This window comes from Physcomitrium patens, chromosome 7, assembly GCF_059467195.1.
Source record: "Physcomitrium patens ecotype Gransden chromosome 7, ASM5946719v1, whole genome shotgun sequence".
NCBI lineage: Eukaryota > Viridiplantae > Streptophyta > Bryopsida > Funariales > Funariaceae > Physcomitrium > Physcomitrium patens.
In genome coordinates this window covers 16,051,203-16,072,395 of record NC_143416.1, presented here as the reverse complement: position 1 = coordinate 16,072,395, position 21,193 = coordinate 16,051,203, and the positions used below count along the sequence as shown (strand labels likewise).

The window sequence follows — 21,193 nt, the reverse complement described above, 5'->3', positions numbered from 1 at the left end:
ATAAACATATCTAAGTTATCAAGAACACAAAGTCAAATGAGAAATCAACTAGCACAAGAAAATTAAAATTTCTCATAGAAACAAGACTGGATACAAGACTACGAACAAAACAACACCTAGATTATTTCAAAACTTTTGTTGGCAAGACTAAAGCACCCTATATTTTACCCCTTTACTTTTACAATAGCAATTAGGTTCAATAGAGATTTCTTGAAGAATTTTAAGAGTTTTAAAATTTCTTATTAATATAATGAATCTTTTATAGATACTTGTAGAAGACTAAGGAAGGTCTTTCTTGACAACTTCTAGACTACCATAAAAGATTCCAAAAGATTTCAAAGATTTCTAAAAATCAATAAAAAGTGCTAAGTTTTTTGTAATATCCTAGAATGTTTTATGATGTTTTAAAAGGCATTTGTGGTTGTAATTTTTTTGCATATATATGACACATAATTACTTTATATTTTTGTATATGCTTTGCTAAAATTATCCTTATTTTTTTTCTTTCTTTATTCTACATATACATACACACATATAGTTACACACAATAATTAAATTATTTATACATAATTTTGATCGCCTCAAACTTTATTACTAATTTGACCTTTTAATGCACATATATATATACTCTGATATACCTATGGGTATTAATTCCACCTATCAGTACGTATATACAGATATACATATATCTGTATATTTGTACTGATAGGTAGAATTCTTTCTTTCAGTCTTTCTATCTCACTTGTTTAATTTCAGTTCTTATTCCTCTTCTGTTTCAATATGTTATAATTTATTATTATCTTTATTTGCTAAAATTTCATTATTATACATACAAATGTGTATGTGCTTTTGATCAAGAAATTTCTTTACAAAGTTCTGGCTCATTAGAAATCTCAACATTCGAAGTGTTACAATAATGACTAATTTATAATTTCACAAAGATACATATATTCCTTCAACTTGTTAAAGTATTGAAGTTAGCATCAATTTTCATGCCTCAAAATTCTTGAAATTAAATCTCTAAGGTTTGAATAGTTGTTCTTCTGTTTCTAAACAATACCCTATTTGCACAATAATGTTTTTGACTGAGTAGATTTGTAATCAGAATATATCTTCTGATTGCAACACATCCAATCCGAACATAGATTCTCACTAACAAGTGAAAATGTAGTAGTAATTCTCATGTACAATTAAATAATCAAATAAGTCTAGGTAGAAATTTATGAAGGCCGTGCCCACTTGGGTTTGTGATTGTGTAGAGGCTTCCAGGCTTGTCACAGCATGTAGTTCCATGGAAAGCTTTCCAACCCTGCATTTGGTGTGTCTTCACACAACAAGTATTCTGTAATAGAAATGAGATTTTATGTGCAGACAAGTGTGAATGGTTTCTTTCCTGAATCTCAGTCTAGGTGATTTAGGGTGCTGATCAGAAAAGTAGAGTGACAAAGACGGACTTGAAGTAGCAACAGATTTCTACAACTCAATATTGTACATCATCTGGAGCATCTCTCTGTTGACCCCAGAAGCAATATGTATTGAGCAGTCTGTATGAAAGCTGACATTCTGACAGCGTGGTAAGCCAATGAATCAAACTTACTGACACACGCGTATTGCAGAAACCAGTCTTAGAAGGCGTACCTGGACCATCACCTTGTATAATTCATATTTAGACCAGGTTTCGAACCCTGTAGATCACCAGTTTCTCAACTCATATGTTAAGCATACAAGCATGAGAGTATTCTCGTGTTTCAATCCTCAGCTTTCTCTTCATGGATTTGGTTTCCGTTTTGGTGAGATTAAGGGTATGAAAATTGCAGCTGCCGAAGTCGATTAGTAACTTGTCCAACTGCAATGACCTACTTTACTGCAGTAATGACTTCCACTACCTGTTCAGCAGTGAATGGTGACCTACTAACAGTGAGTGCGAAATCAAAGCATATTGACATACTGATTTTCAAAATATGACAATGCACAAGACTGTTTGAATTAGCATACAAACTTTATTACCGTAAGCATCTGCTCATACAACAGCTTGTTATGGCACCTCACTTCTGTTTGACCATCACCTAAGTGTCACACTGCTGAGGTTATGTCAACAAAGAATTGTGCAGCGTTCATTCCCCTCTTCAAAATCGGATTGTGCTCAATTGCAACTCAATCGGAGATGCAGATAATGCAGGAACTAGAAGAGGGGACATGAAGTAGGGAAGCGCACAGACAGCCACTTGCGTTCATACGCAGCCAAATGTGACCATCCAATTTCTTCAAGGAGTTGGATGCGAATCTCGTACAAATTCTTCTGAGGTGGCATGCTCTCGTCTTGGATCAGATCACCCAAGAACTGTTCCAAGATAAGAAGAATGTAAATCTTATTAAAGTAGTTCTGATAAGGTCAATGCAAGTTCAAAAAGTCATATCTTCCCGCAGCTAAAATTTCCAGGGCATGCTAGGAGAAACAAATCATCCATTCAAAAGTTGAAAAATTGCTTACCTTCAGAGCACTTCCGAGACGACCAACACGCTTTTCCCGTTTCACAGTTAGTAAAAGATATTTGGAGGAGGAAGTATCAGCCCACTTGCGTAGTTCGGCAAAAGTCTGTTCCAACTCATCAGTTGTTGAGGTAGACATCTCAGAGCTAGATTCTGGCTTCGAAGGAGATGATACATTAGATGGAGGTTCCACCTTCTCACTTTGTTCTGCTGCCTTTTCTTTATCAAAGCCTGCATCTGAAGAATATGGACAACTAAATGCGATGTTCACAACCCTGTAATTGGAGAGACATCTATTATATACCTGAGGTTGATTGAAAGGGTAAAGCTTGGGAATCAAAGTCACTAACCTGGTGTATCAGATTCAGTAGACGAAGTTGATGAGACTTCAAGGGACTTCTCGTTCTGTATCCGAAGTCACGTTTCAATGCATAAAATAAGCCAGAATCAGAAATATTGTATGACTAATACGTTGAGCTGGGTAATCACAGCGGGCACTAATAACCAGGACCAGCATTCCGCTTTTGAATTAATATATTTGAAACAGGATTAGTCGGTAATAATGGGCTGCCCAAATCAACCCAGAAATATCTATGAAAGAATTGAAACAACGACCCATCATCATAACCTTGCAAATGTTGTTAATAGGGACATGACCCCAGTTAAACACACGATATTGCAGAGACTAAAAGCACCTGCTGAGTTGTTCGATCCTCTTCAAGTTGGATGAGAGCAAGCCCCTTCTTGTACAACGCATCTGCTAATGCATCTCGTTGTTTCTCCATCTCCTTTTTCACTTTCTGCGGATTTACATGGACACGCATAAGGAACATCTTCTTTTGAGAACAATACAATTGATTTCTAACCTAAAATCCCCACTAAATGATGTAAAAATTGCTTCTGCCAATTCGACCAGGTATTTGAATGAAGGATATCTGTTTGAACTTCTGAAGTTGAAAAATCGAAGAACTTCAAGAACCACCACGTGCTATCATGAAAACTTACCGCAGCATCAGCATCTTCAGCTTCACATTTCATAGCAAAGTGTCTTGCAAGACTATCGGTATTCACTAGGCGAATCACGTCATCAGCTGCTTCAATAATCTGCTACACAAAGAAGTCATGGTTATTATCGATGTTCAGAGATTACCCACTGATTAAGAGACGTATAGCCAAATCAAGGCACAGACATTCATAATCACAGAATCCTTTCTAACCAATACCTCACTTGATAGTAAGCTCTCTTGAATTAAAAATCAAGACATGCAAAACCTACCTGAACTCATACACCAATTTCGATTAAGATAATTATCAGTTATGCCAATGTTCGCACGAAAGTAACAAAAGCAGAATCGTAATGATCTAAACCTAACACGTTCGGGTGCGATCCCAGGATTACCTTGACAACACTGAACTTCTCCTCTTCTTTGCCTTGTAACCCAGACACCTTGTTTAATATCTCTATCATAAGTTGGAGGTGCTTAGGATAGTCAGCCTGCAGTCAAGCGTGGCACACAATAGTTCTACATGTCAGAAAAATTAAGCACTCAAAGCCAACTAGAAACAATCGAACACTATAATACAATTGGCTTCAATTAGCTCAATATTCAACAACCCTCTAAGAGTAGACATCCATTTGATGCAAGCAAGATGCAATATAAAATGATGACCTTGAATGACTCCGCCAGCTTCTCCCATTCTTCTCGTTCTTCCTTTGTACTCAACAAAAAGCTAGAAAGAACTTTGATTTTTGCATCTCTCACCTGCACCAGATCACTTTCCTAAGTCATTCCTCATTCTTCACATGGAAATAGATGATACAACTTACGGTGCTGTCATGTGCCTTTCTAATCCAGGAAACACTAGCTGTTGGTTGCACTACAATGAAAACTGGTTCAGATATAATGATTGCCATACGTTATTACAAGATGATACGATTTACCACCAAAGCGAGATATGTATCTACACTTAAGAACTGTAGATTGTAGACATGCAATTTTCTTATAAGCAAATACAAACAAATATATATATATATATATATATATATAATGTCATCTCTTCTGAACGTTGGTTACGAAACCGCAAGTCGTGATGATTACCTCTTCCTCCAAAGTATCAGAAACATTCTTCTTAACTCCATCTTCCTTTTCTTTTGCTTTGTCCTCACTCTACACCAACACATTGAAAAGTCACCAGAAAGAATGCAGATGTTCCTTTAATGCCGCCAAGAAAGCGGACAATTCGACAGTTCAACACTAACACAGACATAACATCATGTTGGTGCGATGAAATCGAACGTTTTGAAAGAACGGACCTTTGGTGGTGGGGGCACAACAAATGTGATTCTCGCCTTAGAAGGGCAGGCTGCTCCTCCATTACCACCTCTATTCCCAACCGACACCTCCCCATACGATATCTCACCCAACAACAAAGAACCTGGGGTTGCATCCTGAAATAACAATTCGACACACTCAAATAAATAACCAAAAGGAGAATCAACTGCATACAATTAACGACTTCAATATCTAGCGCTCATGCTTGTCAACATCTATTGAAGCTACTTGAAACATTTTCAAAAAAAAGAGGAACAGTTTTAGTACACTAATAACATACAATTTGGAAGTGAAAGAGCACGAAAGTATTTTTTCTTAGAAAAGACTATCCGACTTTTCTGTTACTTCGTCATTTGAAATTAAACCTCTACACTGAAATAGAACAGTGGGTGTACCTTGTCAATTACCAACCGTTCCAGCATACACCTACACACGCTTGTGTGAGTGCGTGTGTGAGAAAGAATGAGGGATAGAGAAGGACATGGGATGCCTGGTACGATAAGGTGAACAAACCTAGAGAAATTCCTTACCTTAGGTATCCTATCATCAGTTGGCGCAACAATGTAGAAGGGCCGTGTTTCTCTGCGATGCCAAATCATATGAAATTATCAGTTCACAAGCGGGAGAAACAAAAATGATACACCCGATAGCTTGTACTTGCTGCCACATTGCAGTGGAAGTTTGTAGGATGCTGTCATTCACCGGCTGCCTTCTTATATTAATCAACAGCTACGGCATGATAAACATTTAATATACGGCAAACAAAACACGATAGTGTCCAGTCAAGGAAATAAAAATGTCATGCTTCTGTGGGGAATTGGAAATCATACCCAGCAGCTAGAAGAGCACTTTTGAAGGGTCCACCTCCGGTTATAACCCCATCGATATGGGATGAAAAACCCAGCTTTATTGAGTTCTGATCAAGATAATACAACCAAGCTGTTGTCAGAAAAAATTCGAACAGAAACCGTTCTGAAAAATCATCAACTTTATGAACAGGTGAAGCAATGGACAGTGTAAGTTGTTTCATGAAACTAGACACAATTAATGTACAGCTGGTTGTCTGTGAAATTAAGATTGACTCAATAGACATTTGTGATGTAGAGGCCTTCACAGATTCAACACACCTTATCTTCCAGATCGCGATCAAGGAGTAGGACTGCCTTCTTCAGCTTTTCTAGATGATTCATGTTGTCATGCCTGGCATACATCTCAAAGGATGTAAAATTGTGAAAGTATAACAATATCATACAAAGAGATTTCATAGATTCACGACGCAAACTAAACGATCTCAATTTTACATGTACGGTATTTCTTCAAAACCAATTATTCATATACCATTGCGAATTAATTAACATGTACTTTGTCTCTACTTACATCTGTAAGCACTAAGTATCTGGAGTAAGACGGTACTGGTGATCTTCAGTCAAATGTCATAATTGAATGTGCAGCTGGGAAAACCTGATATGGAGTAACAAAGTATAGTCTCCTTTGGAGAGTTTTACACCTACTGGGTAGACATCTCCCATCGAAAGTACTCTCTGTGGACAAATATTTTACCACAATACAGGTACTGAGTTCGATTCAGAAGTTTACGAGCCCCCCAAACTTCAATGACGTGTATTACAAATTACAACAACGTGGTGTAAGTCTACAAATATGACATCAGTTGTGTGGAAGGGGAAATTTCCAGTCATTGATTTTTGAACAAAAAGCACATAATTTTAAGGCACATTCAAGTTGTGCTATCGAGGACATCAGAAGCAGCGAACCCAAAATACCTTGTTGGAATCACAAAGCATGTAGAACTGAGACTCGAATTCATTGTCATACATGCGCCCATTCAAAATGGGGATCCTTGGGGTCACATTGCCACCTTCTGCAAGTGAGAATTTATATCTGTACATGTGCAACCAGGAGAATGATTCCATCAATTTATGTTCCCCTAGAGACGAAATTAAGTCAACCTTTATGTGGAAGAATTTCAAACAAATGAAGGGGCCAGATTAAGGTATAAAACTGTAATGTAGAAGGAATGGAACAACACCGAACAATCGAATGAGAAGCAATCCATTTCGATGAGCCTACATGGCCTGCACATCCCTTGTGCAAACCAATTAAGCAAATTACTACTTAGAAGATTGCTAGGGATACGCACGTCAACGTGAGAGCGTTTATCTGTCTCCCATCAGTCAATTTATCCCTTAAGGCTGACAAAGGCGCAACCTTTGCCTCCACAGGACGATATGCGACACGAACCTGTGCATTGAGAGCCACTCTGTTAAATAGAACACACTCATTTCTCAAATCTAGGTTGAATGTGAACACACCAACTTGAGCTCTAAGGCAAGTCTAAGAGTAAATTTCACAAAGCAGGACAGTATCTGTCAAAGTCAACGGGAAGATGTACCAGCCATGATACTTCATCAAAAAAAATCAAAAAAATAAAAAACAAAAATCCTTATAAACAATCTAGAGATTGTACCAAAGAGAGAAGGGCACACGAGAATGAAAAAACCTTTTTCAAAGTGGCAGATGGAGCTAAAGTTTCAGAGCCAAGAGCTGCTTTTACATCCACCCGAGCTGTACCCTCGCTACCTTTAATGAGTACCTCATTATTAACACCAAGTAAACTATGGTACTCAATCTGCCCACATACAGAAGTAATATTAGAGTCAATGAAGGAGAATAATTATCGAAATACCACAGTGCATTTGATCAACCAGACAATTCTTACCTCTACATCTGCAGTAGCTGGTATATGACTACCATTACCACTGGACCAGAACTGAGCAATAGTGAGTTCCATGGTTACTCCTCCTATCAACGGGAATGCAAATGACTTTGATGATGGCGATTGGAAGTTCACAAAACTGGACCACACAAATGGCCGTTGCTTGGGAACAAGCTGCACAGCATTCACATAAAATCTTCGTGGAGTATCAAAGCCAGCCATTTTGAGGGTAGCTTCCGCCCAAGTTGTGCCCTCTGGAACGGAAATAAATCTTCGCTCAATTGCCCCTGCTCAAAAATACTCAATCATGAATTACAAATACACGACTTTAAAAATTCAACGGAACCCACTAATAAGAACTTGCAATATATGTGCAAGCGTACAAACGCAACGATCATTCAATTAATCACATCAGGTTGAACAAAATCATTATAACAAGTGCAAAAAGATGTACACAAAAGTGACACCTGATGACCATGTGGTACCTGGAACGAATGACAAATTTGAAAAAGACGCTACTGGTGGCGATGTTTTTAACTCAAGAGGCTTGCATATGGTCACAGGTATTCTAAAAAGGGGTCCTCGCCATGGTGCCTCAGAGTCGACACCCACAACTTCTGCGTAGTGCAGTCCATCCTTCAAGCCAGTTGGATCCACTACAATACTGACCCCACAAAATGGAACCTCAGTCATCAGAGCTGTACATTATAAATGCATCCTTTACGACAAAGGAAAAAATGAATGCACGAAAAGGAGAAAAATAAAGTCTGGACGAGTATTAGTACTTGAAAGAGCGCCCATTGTTAGTGAGTAATAGATATTCAGGACACTTGAGCCAGGATAGATTCCCACTCTCCAACTTCACACGTTCCTCAAAAGGCACCACTTGATTGAGGTTATCAGCATCCTCAGGAAATTGGGGCTTGACAGTAATATTCCACTGAAAGACATGCACACATGACACTCAAGTTAGATCAGTAGATATTGCTGGTGGAATACAAACCTTATCATGTCCAGTTTAAGAAAACGCTGGGCAAAGTGAACTTCGTTAGCAAAGGTACCTCACTTGCTTGTCGGCAATCATACGCCTCCCGCAAGTACACTCCTCGAAAAGTGACGCCTGTGTTAGGGCCACGACCAACTTCCACTGTGTAATGCACGGGTGGAAGTTCTTCGCAAGTTTGCAAATACTTATACGCCCTACAAGTAAAATTTTATGGACAGTGCAATCGAATTAAAGTACTGATAAAACAACATTGAACAATGTCAAGAGATTATATGACGTAAACCGATCTGTTAGCCTTACAATACTGCACACTAAAACAAAGCTATTGTTAGATTAAAATTTAATATGTCGTTAAAAAAATATTAAGCATAACACAAGCAGGTTCAAAGGAGAGACAAGGTCCAAGTCGATCTCACCTATCAACTTGTAAGAGACCACGACCAATTGTGAGAGTTTCTTCAGGCACGTCATGGACCGGAGCAGCAGTGTTTTCGAGTGCTTTTCTCACGACGTGGGGGCTGATTTTACGTCCTTCTGCCTGATCGATAGAAGGAACACTCATCAAACGTTGAATGAACAAAGTTGAGACCATACAACTAGTGTCATAATCCATACTTAATCTACCATCATGCAATCCAAATTCTCCTGACAGCATTCCTTTAAAGTACGATTGACATAGAACTTTAGATATGATACTTTTCTATCCTCAGGAATCCCGTACGTATTACCCAAACAAAGGTAACTATCAACAAAAGATGTCTTAAATAGGCACGAGATGCAACACTACTAACGACTTAAAACACTACGATATTTCAAGAGTGCACATTATTAGAAGGTATCCAGACTGATTGAGTCTCCGCTTCAAAAAAGTAAATGAGACTGACTGAAAACGGCAGATCAGCACCTATGAACCATTAGATTCCAATCCTTATTAAAATTCAAACTCACCTTGAGAGCGCTAAGAACCAGTGCAATGCCACCGCAGGCACAGGGAGAAGACATAGATGTACCATTCATCAACATGCGTGGTTGTAGAGTCCATTTGGGCACAGGTGCAACTGCCCCACCCAGTGCACTCAGGGTAACACCGATATCCCCATCTGCTGTTGGTCCCCTGCTTGACCTGTTGATGCAATAGTAAAGATCAAAATCTTGAAGCAGAGAAGACTGCTTAGACAAGGTGAAATGATAATTCTGCTTTGCAATTCAGAAACATAAAGAAGGTGGCTAGTCTGCACCCCTCTTGCTGTATGGTGCAGTATTTCACTATACTATCATTGATTCGATAGCATATGAAGATTCATATCACTTTTAAACTTCAAAAGAGCCATACCCAGTAGATGAATGTCAGTTCAACCATTCTTCATCTATTTTAAGAGAAAACAAAGGCCAAGTTTATGATAGGTCATAAAACTCTTGATGAGGATGACTTTCTCAGTATGCGACTTGTCTAACCCGGAGAAACCCTCAAAATTTTAGACTACCTGCAGTTCTTTGCTTAAATTAGATTAATTTCCTATCACTGAATTTACTTGATATTCCTAATATTCCCGCATATTAGAAGAGAAACCTCGAGGTGAAGTTCTATTGATTCAACTCTCGTGTTTTCATAACGATCGAGAAAATGGACGTGTATATACCAAGATGAAGTGCGGCCGTCACTTACCAGGTGTACTGGACGCCCTCTGTGGGAGTTTCAACCAAAGAGTGAGCTGAAGCAGCCATTGATGGAGTCACGTATGCCCCAACGGATAAGATACTTGATGATGTGCCCCCTGGGGCACCTACCGTTGTAAGTGATGGACCGTTGTTACCCGCACTAGACACAAATATCACCCCATGTTTGTTTACCACCTGCAAAATAAATTAGAGAATCATGTTTATCGTTTCTTTTTTCTTTTTTTCTGGAGAAGGGAGGAGGGTGATTATGTCGATTGCGTTGAAGCAATGTCTCCTTACTCTTGTAATATAACCAATTACATTGGAATAAAATAGAGTAGAAGTGGTCATAGAAATTATAGTGAAATATGCACCATATTGATGGTCAAGAGCAGCTGCACGATTGATTCTCACTGAGCATTTCAAGAACAGTTAAGGCTGCCGTTCAGTAATAAATCACAAACCCCTCCAAGTAATAAGATATGGAAGAGACATGATGTTTACCAACACGAACAGCAGCTTTTCAAGTAATTGAGATCTCAAAGTTTATCGCTAGGGTGAGAGAAGAATTGTACCTCTTCAGCTAGTTGGATAAAACGACCATAGTTTGGCATTGAGGTCGGCTCTCCATAACTCATGTTTATAAGATCACATTTTGTCTGCAGAAGAGCACAATTACAGTATCCAGTGACTTAAATGTTGAATCATGACAAGAATAGACTATTTTGTCCAGGCATGCTTAACAAGACAGACTCTAGACCCCAAAAGAGCCTTCAATTTGCAAGGTCGGAATACTCCACGATCTAAAAGGGAATTATCAACATTACCTTGTGTGGCCTATGTACAGAGACAAAATATCAGATAGTGATTACAAAATAGAATAAAGCGTTCACATAAGAGAAATATATACAAGAAAAAAGAAAAAAGAAAAAAGCAAGACCTCAACTACTGCAATGAGGGCGCGAACTAGGCCAGTGCCCATTTCCATTGAGCCGAGTCGCGTATCGCCAATCTTGCAAGAGACTATTTGAGCTCCTGGTGCTACTCCATTCAAGAGTGGTTCCTATATAAGAATAATTGACATCAATAGACCACATCTTACACGGATTATCACACTATAGACTAACCAACTTGATAAGAATCAAGAAACTAGAGAGAAACAGTCAACCCTCTGCAAGCTTTACTGGTAAGTTTCAATATGCAAAGTCTAATAAATAACGCGGACAACCTAAAGTACTTTCGATTTATATCTTAAATGTTCTGAATGGATACCTATACGTGCAGAATAAACTTATATATATATATATATATTTTTTTTTTTTTGATAACTTAAAACCAGAGATGTTAGTGGTAAAGACACTCACCTCCGGGTGGTGGGCAGCTGTGATTCCTGCAACATGTGTCCCATGTGGGGAGCAGTCTGTGACGATGCTGAGAACATTGCCATCATCAAAAATATTTAATACGTATGTGCAGGCATCCATTCGGGTAAAGACCCCATACTTCCGCTCCATCCTGCAAATCAGATGAATACTTAACGAAGTTAGTAGGACAAGTACTCTTAAGAACACAAAGCTCAAAATTCGGTGGTAGCAGCACGGTTACCGTTACTTACACAGGACAAGAAAGAATACTTTCGAAACAAACCAGGTCACCTTAACATAATAGACTAGGATATGTAAAGAACCAACCAATAATTCCTTAAAAAACCTTGATTTATAACACCACATGTATCAATACCTGTAATTGGTTAGAGGAGTACAGTCTGCAAGCTTTCCAAGTCCGCTTTCCTCTTCCATATCTTGAGTGTCTAATGCAGCCCTCCACAAATTTCCATCATGCCATACTACTGCATCAATAACTGGCCCATTATCTTCGTAACTCTGAACAGAACAAAAAACATATTTATACTTAGAATATAGGTAAACTGAAAAACATAGAAAACATGAAATAATGGTTATGGAGATATTGATGAGTTAACACTCTTGTAACCAAAACAGAGAGACAAACCAGGTAAAAAATAGTTACATCCGATTGTTTCTGAATAAAATCAACTCGATTCTGAAGATCCTCTCGAGCTTTCTTGAGCGCTGGCTCAGTTGGTTTGAGGTGCTTCTGGGACATCAAGAACAACAATGTTCGTTGTAAGCATCTGAAGACCGCCTTTACTACGGAACAACTCGTATCAGAAAAGTAGTGTGTAGATGCATTAGAGAAACATTCTGGATGATTGACTCATATTAATTCTGATGACAGCAGATAGGCACATGCAACTCGCAAGCTGATTAAGCAAGATTCAGCTCACCTTATCAAATTCTGTAAGCTGACGAAGAGCCTCAGTTAATGCCTCCCTTTGCTTCTCATCCCACTTTTTCTTGCGCTCTCCCTTCATGTGGAATATCCAGAAATATGCCCAAATGGATAAGAAATACTCCTCAGAATAAAGAGACCTTCAAGCTATAAACAATAATCACCTTAACTCATAGTTACTTTTGAACAGTTTAAACATTTGTTGTGAGTGGTACGTACCTTTAGACGATTAATGAGAGTCCCTGTGAACAGCGAGAAAGCCAATTTAGACCCTACCCTCCATTCCCCTGTTGGATTTATCCACTCTTTGTTTATTTGTAGACGGGCTCCTGAGAAATGGAAATCCAGAAAAAGTCAGACCTTAGAGTCCTTTCGTTGAGTTGAATACGAGTGAAGCGATTAAGACAAATTTATCTTAATACGAACTTCCAAACTTTTGTATATTTCATAGCCTACTCTCACGCGAGTGCCAGTACAATTAGAATGAAATATTCAATCAACAAGCAACAAATTTTACTCTACACTTCAGCATCGCAAGAATATTTCAATTTCAACACGATGCTACGATACAGATAGCAACACCTTAGTCCATTTTCTAGAAAGTTTTTATCCAAACACTTCATGCAGAACAAGATGACTATTTATGAATCAAACCAGTTCGAAACCTGAAGCTCCGGTAATAAAACCGTCTTCATCAGCTGTCACAATTGTAGAAGTATCCACATCACCACTCCCAGTGCTGTATTTAGAGAGAAATAAAAACAGTGAGAACTTTCATGCGCGGAGTAAATTGAAGAGCTAAAAACTGTATATTGTTTGGGATCGGTCTCTGAGAGAAATTTGTTTCGTTTTCATCATAAAATACCAAGGACCAGAAGACGAAATCAAATAAGAATTTAACTTCCAGAGGACTCAACAGCTGGGAAAGGACTGAAATAGTTGCATCATGATATATGTTCTCAAACGTTCTTGCACTACTCACACTTACCAATCAAGTACGTCAATAACCTTAGGCTTTCCATCTGTCGTAACTTGCAAACCAGCGGCTGCGGGATCCACTCCAGAATCTAAAACATGGAACCACAGTCACGATGAGGTAAGGAGCAATTTATTTTGAAAAAAAATTACATCCTACACGATATTTTTCAAATGTGACTAAAATGTTCTAGGACTTCTATGCCTTTAGGTGGATTCAGAGGGCTTGCGCAATTCCTTTCGCTGTCTGAAGCCGAGACAAGGACATAAACAAGCTACTCAACCGATACCTCCTCAAGCAATGAAATAGAAGCCACGAAAATTTTTAATGTTATGATAGGCCATACTTTCTTCATACTTAATATTAGGCGACCAGAAAAGGTGAGCACTTGAAGAAGTTTAGATGAAATACAATATATGGTTGAAGTCGAGCAACCGCACAAGCATTTACCAATTTTGTATAATATAGTTCCTACGAGTCTAAATCCACTTGGTAAAAAATACATGATACAGTCATGTCACTCGCAAGTAATTTGCAACGAAAGTTTAGCGAAGTGCATCGTATCTCACCAAAAATTGCTACCGTGATACCCCTTCCATCATATTCGGGATGCTCTTCAAGAAATTGTATAGCTTCAATACCCTTTTTAGGCATCAACCCTTCTAGGAAATGCGAGTCTGAACTCGAAGGATAATTGAACTCTGTCCGGTACGACCCTTCATTGAAATCCATACTAGTAGAATAAGTGTCCTGGCTTCCAAGGACTGAAAAGTTTCGCGGAAAATCATGACTGAGAAGCTCCCGATTGCTGGAAATCCAGGAGCTTTGTAAGTCCTGCCACTTGAAGTTCTTAATGGCTGTCCCCAAGCTGTTATGAGGAGGAACCCCTGGACCACCAACAAAGTATCAAAACCATGGTCATAACTCCTTATTCTACAATAACCGCAATTTGTGCAAATTTCGCTCAAATATGCCCGCGATTATTAAGGGAACAAAGCTTCTGTAGTATGGTTCATATTTAAGGAAATGAAAACCATCACAGAGTGTCTTCAAATTAACCACAATATTTATGGTTAAATTTTTACATGATGCAACGCACCTGCAAAGGCTGCAGAAAACATCTGCTAGTCCTCAGCAAAAACTGGATGGCTTCCAAAGACACGGAATATAATTGCACAAACTTATTTCATATGAGAAAGCTCTTCCATATTTGCCAATATCTGCAACCATCTCATCACTTTGATCCCTCAAGGCTAGACCTGATTTGGAACAACAGAACACACAGAGTGACACCCACCCCTCATTCATTTTCCTATTTGAGCTGAAACAATTATGACTTCTGAAAAGAGCTGTAGCTCAGACCTCTCTTGGCATTTGGCAATCTGAAACTCCTCCCCTGCAGCCGACTTTGGACAGGTAGAAGCCCACTTCCACACCGTCTGTGAACGCATCCTTTCCTAGCTTTCAACTTCAGACATGATGTAGACCCAAGTCTCAGACCGCTGCATGAGGAGGAAGCTATGTGGCTGGACAACATAGCCTAAATTCTGAGCAGTGGGGAGAAAGGGAAGTGGAACTGATTGCCCTACTTTCTCGATTGAACTGACAGCTGATGCGGGTTGAATGTGGCACTCTGTGAGGAATATAACCACAAACATCAGAGTGTGCGCAATAACTTAAAACCTTTGATAATGAGATATTCATCGAGTCCTTTGAACCAAGAAAGTTCATTGGAAATGTGGCCTGATTGTACACGGGAAATATCCAACATTGAGTGACGCCAAGAACGTGTGCGCGATTAAATACATAGTATACTTCTAACCCAATTACAGTTAGACACAGGACATTAGCTCAATGATGTGCTTCAAAGACAGTTAGATACTTAAAATGCCGGTCCCAGAAGTCCCCACACTGCAGAAATGATACAAAACGAGCTAATAAATCATACAGTAACTACTACTCGTGCATCCCAATGTTCAACATTTCACAATGAGCCCAAGTATCCCATTCTGCCAATCAAATCTTCAACTTCTACTCATGCAAGCCATTGAGAGAAAGTAACAAATGAAAGCGAATGAAACAATCAAAACAGAACGTCAAAAAGAAGAGCAACACACATCTAACCCAAATTCAACCCAAATTACAAGCGAAACAAACTTTAACACTTACAAACCACGAAAGGGAATGAGTAAGGCACTATTTGCTTCATGTCACACCCCAATGCTCAGAAACTACGCAGGATTCGCCAGCACGTTCAGAAGCGAATGCACGACGACACGCCACAGCTACAGGATGTGCACAAATTGGAGCAATACGTGGGAGGTTCGGAGGCTGTGGTTCGTGGGAGGGGACGATTGAGATTGTGAAGTGGGCGAGACCAAGAAGGTAGTGGGCATTCTGACCCAGAGGCGAGGGATGAGGCCAGAGCGGGGATTTGTGGGTAATGAGGCTCACGGATGACATCCCCGCCGCTCTTTCTTCTTTGTCGCCTCCTCTGACAAAGCATTCGCATCCTGTCATGTGTGCTTTGCTTCACTTTGCGACGCCTTGCAAAGACGCTGTTACTTCTACGTTCAGCCCTGCGATGGCTTCGCGTTCTCTGATCCTCGACCGCCCTGGTCAGTCACCTCCCCTTCCAAGTCACCGGTTGATGTCGAATCCCGGGCTCCCCTCTTCTACATTTTCAGATTGGATAAGTTACATGTGTTTTTAGGAGGTCTTGGTAGAATTATTTGGGGTACTTCCACTTTCTTAAAGCTAGACTTTAAACGTAGTTTTTACCTTTTATTACTACTGTTTCATGATGTGTGGGGATGAAGAATGCGTGCATAAATCGATGTGCATTTATGTGCTTCTGTTCAACCAATAATTTTTCACATTTCAACACGCTTATCAGGGCATCTGTAACTCTTGTTGTGTAGTGTGCGATAATTTTTGTAAATGGACGCCAGCGCATTGTCGATTGATGATGGCAATACTGTTCGCAATCAGCATGTAGTTGTCAAAAATATACGAATTTATCATGTGGCTGAACACAAGTGTTTACAGGGAGATTATATCTTGATGACTACACCAGTTATTCGTGAACTTGCCCAACAACGTCTACATGTTTCATCAAAGTGAAGATATGTTATTTATTTGCTTCTTGCAGGTTGGCCAGGGCTGCCCACATGGATATTCTTGTCTGGCTCTGCGCCTTGGAGTCCGGAAATCACTCAAACCATGTTGTAAGACTTCAATAGCTTCAACACCTAGGGTTGAATCCTATCAAAAGAAAAATCTCGGTCTTCGGGGCGGATGCTTCAGCCTGGGACATCAAACTAAGTGAGATATGCTTCGAGATCTATTGCACGTATTCCACATCAAATTCTGCAGGCTTACCTTTTGCCAGCAGCACTGCATTTCTAACCGACATTTCTCACATGGAAAGCCTGAGCAGGGCTTGCCTTCTTTGGAACCGCTGTTGGTTGTGGAGCTCGCAGCATTCCTCATGGCCACTTTCTACTGTTTCTCTGTGCGAAAACTGGGCAAGGTGAAGAAAGTTCTGAGCTAACATAGCCCGTTGAAGTCCTACAGCTTTAGTGGGCTTCAAGGCTGTATGGTCATGGCGAAAATCTACAACTGCTTCGAATGAGGAGGTCGACGGAAATTTAGACAATCAGCCTTGTAGGCTTGGCATCGTTGAGGCTGTCCAAAGATTTTGTGGAGGCGGTAAGCAACGGCAGAAATCCTTTGAAGCTAATTTGAAGACCATTGCCAAGATGCGGCATGTACTCATCTATAATGTGCATTACTGTTATTGAAAGGATTTAATTGCTGCAGAATTCAATTCCTTGGATGAGGGTCCCCTCTTACAAGGTCTGTTGTAGAGCGACTTTCTCGTAAGTATCCGATATGGTGTCAAGTAAAATTCAAATGCTTTAGGTTGGACCAACAGTTTCCTCACTGTGACCCATCTCTCGCTCATCCATGTTCTCTCTACGCATGTTGAGTTTGACTGGAAATGCACCTTTCCATGCACCTTGGCCAGATTAGATGCTAATGTCTTTCTAGTGGTGAATCGAGGTTATCCATGGCATAGCTGCCACTTTGATGGTCTACGTTTCTCAAGAGATTTGATTCCCAAAATCATGTATTTCTTAAGAGGCATCTCCCGCCATTCAGCCACTACGCCTTTAGAGGTTTCTTCTTTCTGGGCTGAGGCGCCTTGGTTAGATCTTCCGTCTCCTGTAAGCGAGAGCATCATACATCCAGCCCCACGATACAAAGAGTTCATGAGGTCTTGGGTCTCGCACAATCAAAACCCAGATGTAACTATACTATGTTGAAACATTTCGATGCTTGCCTACTAACAGATATGAATTACCTTTTTACAGACATAGATATAATGCCAATCTGGGTCATCAAGGTTGAACTGAGGTCCGAGAGTTAAGTCAGGCAACATATACACTGGTTCAAGTATGGGTCGTGGCCCAGGATTTAAGGCTTTGGGAGAGCCAGGTCTTGCTGTGCACATACACTCGAGTCATTTTGAGCAACATATTAAAAGTGCTAACCTCTTCCTCTAAGAACTTAGAACTTTCGAAATGCATTGCTAATTCACTACTCGATAAATATTAGTTACGTCATAAAAACTATGTAGAATATTAGATAATACTATATTTTAGACCATTACTCTGAAGCCATATAGTTGTGGGGAAACATGGTACATCACTTACGGAAAACGTGGACAATGATCGATTTCCATGGAGTCAGTGGAGTCTTAAGCCAAGGCATGCGTGTTCGTGGATCACCGTAAGTAATCTGAGGGAGTACGGAGTTTGACCTGATGAATACCCAATTGATGCGAACTCGCTGACATAGTGCAAGTCTGTGAACGATTATTATTCACAATTGAACTAAACTTCGATCTTCCTCAGAACTCTTGTGGATTATTTGACCGAATTGGCGTACTTACCAAGATGTATAAGCCTCCGACCTTCAGAACCCTGAAGAAAGTCCACCAGTTGCCCCCCCCCCCCAACATTCCACATTACATCAGAGAATCTCCAAAATTGACAGCATAAACTACATGTACACAAAGATTAGCCTTTGTTTCATATCACGAGAAGCCTGTGAAAGATTCCAGGTGAACCCCATCAACTTTACTGATAGGTCGAACATAACAATTCATAGACGATGAAAATTGTGACCTTCGAATTTCACCAAACACTAGAGCAACTTGATTGAGAGCATCAGCTGCACACTAGCGTCAAGGTTCAAGTGGCCAACATAATTTTGTCGGTCAGTCAAATGCATAAGGAAAACACCCACCATAAAGATTGTTACATTGTTTGTACACAAAAGTTGTAATTAGGATGATGCTGGTCCTCAATACTCTACACTTGACAACAATTAAAACCTCAACAAGATTAAGTATCGCATTTCATGAAAGTGTCACAAGTTTGTGACGGTCTAGATGTTAAGTGCACGCCGATATCAGGCGTTGAGATTCACATGAGGTAGTGCCTAGCTGAAAATGCTCACCAAAATAGAGTCCAGAAAACCTACAACACAAACTCAGCCCGAGATACTCCACTCAAAAAAGCATCACAATTCATCTCATTTACTATGGTTATCTTACAAACTACTTTTGAAATCGAAGTGGCGAATTTAGTGATGAATTCAATGTAAGAGGAAAACGCACCCTTGTCAATCACGTGGTCCATTGAGAAGTCCTTGAACATCTTCAAATCTTTCATGTCCTGCCGAAACCCTGCGTCACTGAGTTCTAACACATCTCAAACCTACAGAGCGAAATACGTAGCATGCTACTTGCGCTTTAATGTTGAGCATGCGCTGTAGAGGAACATTTACAAACTCACATGTAAACGCAGATGGTATGTCCTTGTTTCCCTTGTATCTCAAATTCAGCTGATCAAAGCACGTGCTCGAGTTGTCCACATTTACAACATCCAAGTAGCCATCTCTCACCATGTCCTCCCCCAACACTAAAATCCAAACCCAGTCCTTCTCAACATCAATTATGTATCTCAAACTCTTCCGCAGATTGCAGATGCAGTCGCTTCGCAAAGCGGTGTCCAAATCCACTCATCAGAAGGTTACAAATTTGCCCTAAATGCGCTTTAAAATCGATCAAAGAAAACATAGACCGCAGAGAATACAGAAATTCAGGAGTCACCAACTTCTAACACTTACTTCCATTACCGCATCCAGCATTCAGGATCTTGTTGTCCTTGGGGAGATACATTTCAAACAACCCTTTCAACTCTTTGTAAGATTGATACCAGTCGAATGGCTCCGGCTGGTTAGCGTAGCGGCTATTCCAATACTCTTCATCGTGGTAGGCCAGAATTTTACCAGGTCCCTTGAATCCTTTCTCCTTCCGCCTCCCCGCTTTCTTCCCTTCTCCCTTCTTCTTCTTCGGTGCCATGCCTCTCACACACAAGAACCCAACTCTAATTTACCTTACGCGAAAGTGTTGTATCGCTATGTGCCTGAGAATTTCCCGACTCGTTCCTAAATTGGGTAGATCAACCCAGAACTGAAACAAAAAGTCCTGCTCCTTCATCAACTCATCAACTGTTGCACCACCTTTGTCTGAAACCCTAATTTGACTGCATGACAAAACGCAATTGCTCACGTCGTTTGCATGGACGTCAGCCATGAGCTTCCCTTCACACTGGATTGGGGCGGTTCCCTGGTTTAATTAAGGCCTCAGTAATGGGAGGCCGAATTTGTTACAGAAATGCGGAGGATAAATTTTAGAAAATAATAATAGCCACTAGATAGAGGACACACGGCAATTAAATGGAGAAAATAACTTCTTTGTAAAATAAACGTCTTTGAATTGGAGAGAGACTGGGATCCAGTGCCAGTGTGACCCAAGCTTTGCTGTATTTAAAACAATGGAATTGGTTGGTTTTTCTTTTCTATAGCAAATAATGGAGCCACATTTTAGCAGGTGGGAGAGGTAGCAGCTGACTGCCAGGGCTACATTTGGTCTATGTGGTTAAGAGTCAATGTTGTTGTTGAGCAACCCAGGATTGAAATTTTGTAGAAGAGCACTTGTCAACATTTTTGCATCAATTCACTCTCATAAAAATTTATACTTGTTTTTTTTTTTTTTTTTTTTTTCAATTGTCGTGTCCAACAATACTTATTAGAAGGTCAACTTTGGTGATTATTTTTTTTGTGTCTATTATGATATATGAAAAGATTGACTTTGCACAAAGCACAAAGCATGCTTGGTAGTTAAAATAAAAATGCCAACTTCTTTGAGTGTGGTGGTCAATCATATAGTAGCTCAAGAGCATCTCCACCCATTGGCATTGTTGAGATCATTAAATGTAGCCGGCGCTCTCCATAATATTTACTATAGACTACAGTAAATACTATAGCTAAAGTATTTAGAGTCTAGTGGAGAAGTATTGTTTATCCTCTCCTCTTTCTCTTCTTGTATATGAGACACAACCACATCAATAGATTTTTATGTGTGAAGCTCTCTCTTCTTAGAAACTCTCTTATAAGTATGACTTACTACTACTCTTAAGTGTGTGTATTACTTACTATTACTCTTGTGTCTTTCTAAACATTCTCAACATGTTATCAGCACAACTCTCTTCTATATACTATCACAATTTTTTTTTGCTCTAGTCTTGACTCTTCAAACCTATTGCTACTCT

General features: G+C 39.7%; 2 protein-coding genes and 1 long non-coding RNA gene across 11 annotated transcripts; 1 reads left to right on the top strand and 2 right to left on the bottom strand.

The window, feature by feature from the left end:
- Positions 1-1,978: 1,978 nt before the first annotated feature.
- Positions 1,979-15,867, bottom strand: LOC112284251 (tripeptidyl-peptidase 2). 7 transcript variants are annotated; one of them, XM_024523908.3, is made up of 35 exons: positions 15,725-15,867; positions 14,871-15,141; positions 14,078-14,395; positions 13,521-13,599; positions 13,198-13,271; positions 12,752-12,861; positions 12,528-12,608; positions 12,233-12,337; positions 11,963-12,105; positions 11,587-11,737; positions 11,163-11,285; positions 10,798-10,881; positions 10,230-10,417; positions 9,512-9,686; positions 8,980-9,101; positions 8,619-8,757; positions 8,343-8,497; positions 8,043-8,221; positions 7,561-7,844; positions 7,342-7,470; positions 6,982-7,082; positions 6,605-6,722; positions 6,285-6,364; positions 5,951-6,023; positions 5,654-5,739; positions 5,354-5,405; positions 4,805-4,939; positions 4,590-4,658; positions 4,161-4,253; positions 3,890-3,985; positions 3,496-3,594; positions 3,186-3,290; positions 2,841-2,895; positions 2,492-2,727; positions 1,979-2,341 (listed from the first exon to the last, which is right to left on the bottom strand). In XM_024523908.3, the coding sequence occupies exons 2-35, from the start codon at positions 15,043-15,045 to the stop codon at positions 2,183-2,185; spliced, it is 4,371 nt and encodes a 1,456-aa protein (XP_024379676.1). In that variant the 5' UTR covers positions 15,046-15,141; positions 15,725-15,867; the 3' UTR covers positions 1,979-2,182. The 7 variants fall into 7 exon arrangements, with proteins under 7 accessions (XP_024379676.1, XP_024379675.1, XP_024379677.1 ...); XM_024523907.3 differs by having other exon boundaries at positions 15,678-15,820; XM_024523909.3 differs by having other exon boundaries at positions 2,492-2,721; positions 15,678-15,820.
- Positions 15,868-15,872: 5 nt separating this feature from the next.
- Positions 15,873-17,442, top strand: LOC149988586 (uncharacterized). 2 transcript variants are annotated; one of them, XR_016504261.1, is made up of 3 exons: positions 15,873-16,126; positions 16,660-16,832; positions 16,939-17,442. It is a non-coding gene; the product is annotated as an uncharacterized LOC149988586 (long non-coding RNA). The 2 variants fall into 2 exon arrangements; XR_016504260.1 differs by having other exon boundaries at positions 16,660-17,442.
- On the bottom strand, positions 17,425-20,075 carry LOC112284253 (uncharacterized). Of its 2 annotated transcripts, XM_024523915.3 has the most exons (9): positions 19,707-20,075; positions 19,373-19,498; positions 19,195-19,263; positions 19,035-19,054; positions 18,701-18,753; positions 18,466-18,496; positions 18,227-18,311; positions 17,875-18,014; positions 17,425-17,735 (listed from the first exon to the last, which is right to left on the bottom strand). In XM_024523915.3, the coding sequence occupies exons 1-9, from the start codon at positions 19,939-19,941 to the stop codon at positions 17,676-17,678; spliced, it is 819 nt and encodes a 272-aa protein (XP_024379683.1). In that variant the 5' UTR covers positions 19,942-20,075; the 3' UTR covers positions 17,425-17,675. The 2 variants fall into 2 exon arrangements, with proteins under 2 accessions (XP_024379683.1, XP_024379686.1); XM_024523918.3 differs by lacking the exon at positions 19,373-19,498.
- Positions 20,076-21,193: the final 1,118 nt, after the last annotated feature.

Excerpts from the sequence above, each read along its gene's own strand:
- LOC112284251 (XM_024523908.3), bottom strand. The coding sequence starts at position 15,045 with ATGTTGTCCAGCCACATAGCTTCCTCCTCATGCAGCGGTCTGAGACTT. Across the intron at positions 9,687-10,229 it reads GAGGGCGTCCAGTACACCTG|GTCAAGCAGGGGACCAACAG; the intron begins GTAAGTGACGGC and ends TTGCATCAACAG. Across the intron at positions 5,406-5,653 it reads AGTGCTCTTCTAGCTGCTGG|AGAAACACGGCCCTTCTACA; the intron begins GTATGATTTCCA and ends TTGGCATCGCAG.
- LOC112284253 (XM_024523915.3), bottom strand. The coding sequence starts at position 19,941 with ATGGCACCGAAGAAGAAGAAGGGAGAAGGGAAGAAAGCGGGGAGGCGG. Across the intron at positions 18,754-19,034 it reads GTTTTCTGGACTCTATTTTG|TGTGCAGCTGATGCTCTCAA; the intron begins GTGAGCATTTTC and ends CCTTGACGCTAG. Across the intron at positions 18,497-18,700 it reads GTGTTTGGTGAAATTCGAAG|GGTTCTGAAGGTCGGAGGCT; the intron begins GTCACAATTTTC and ends GACTTTCTTCAG.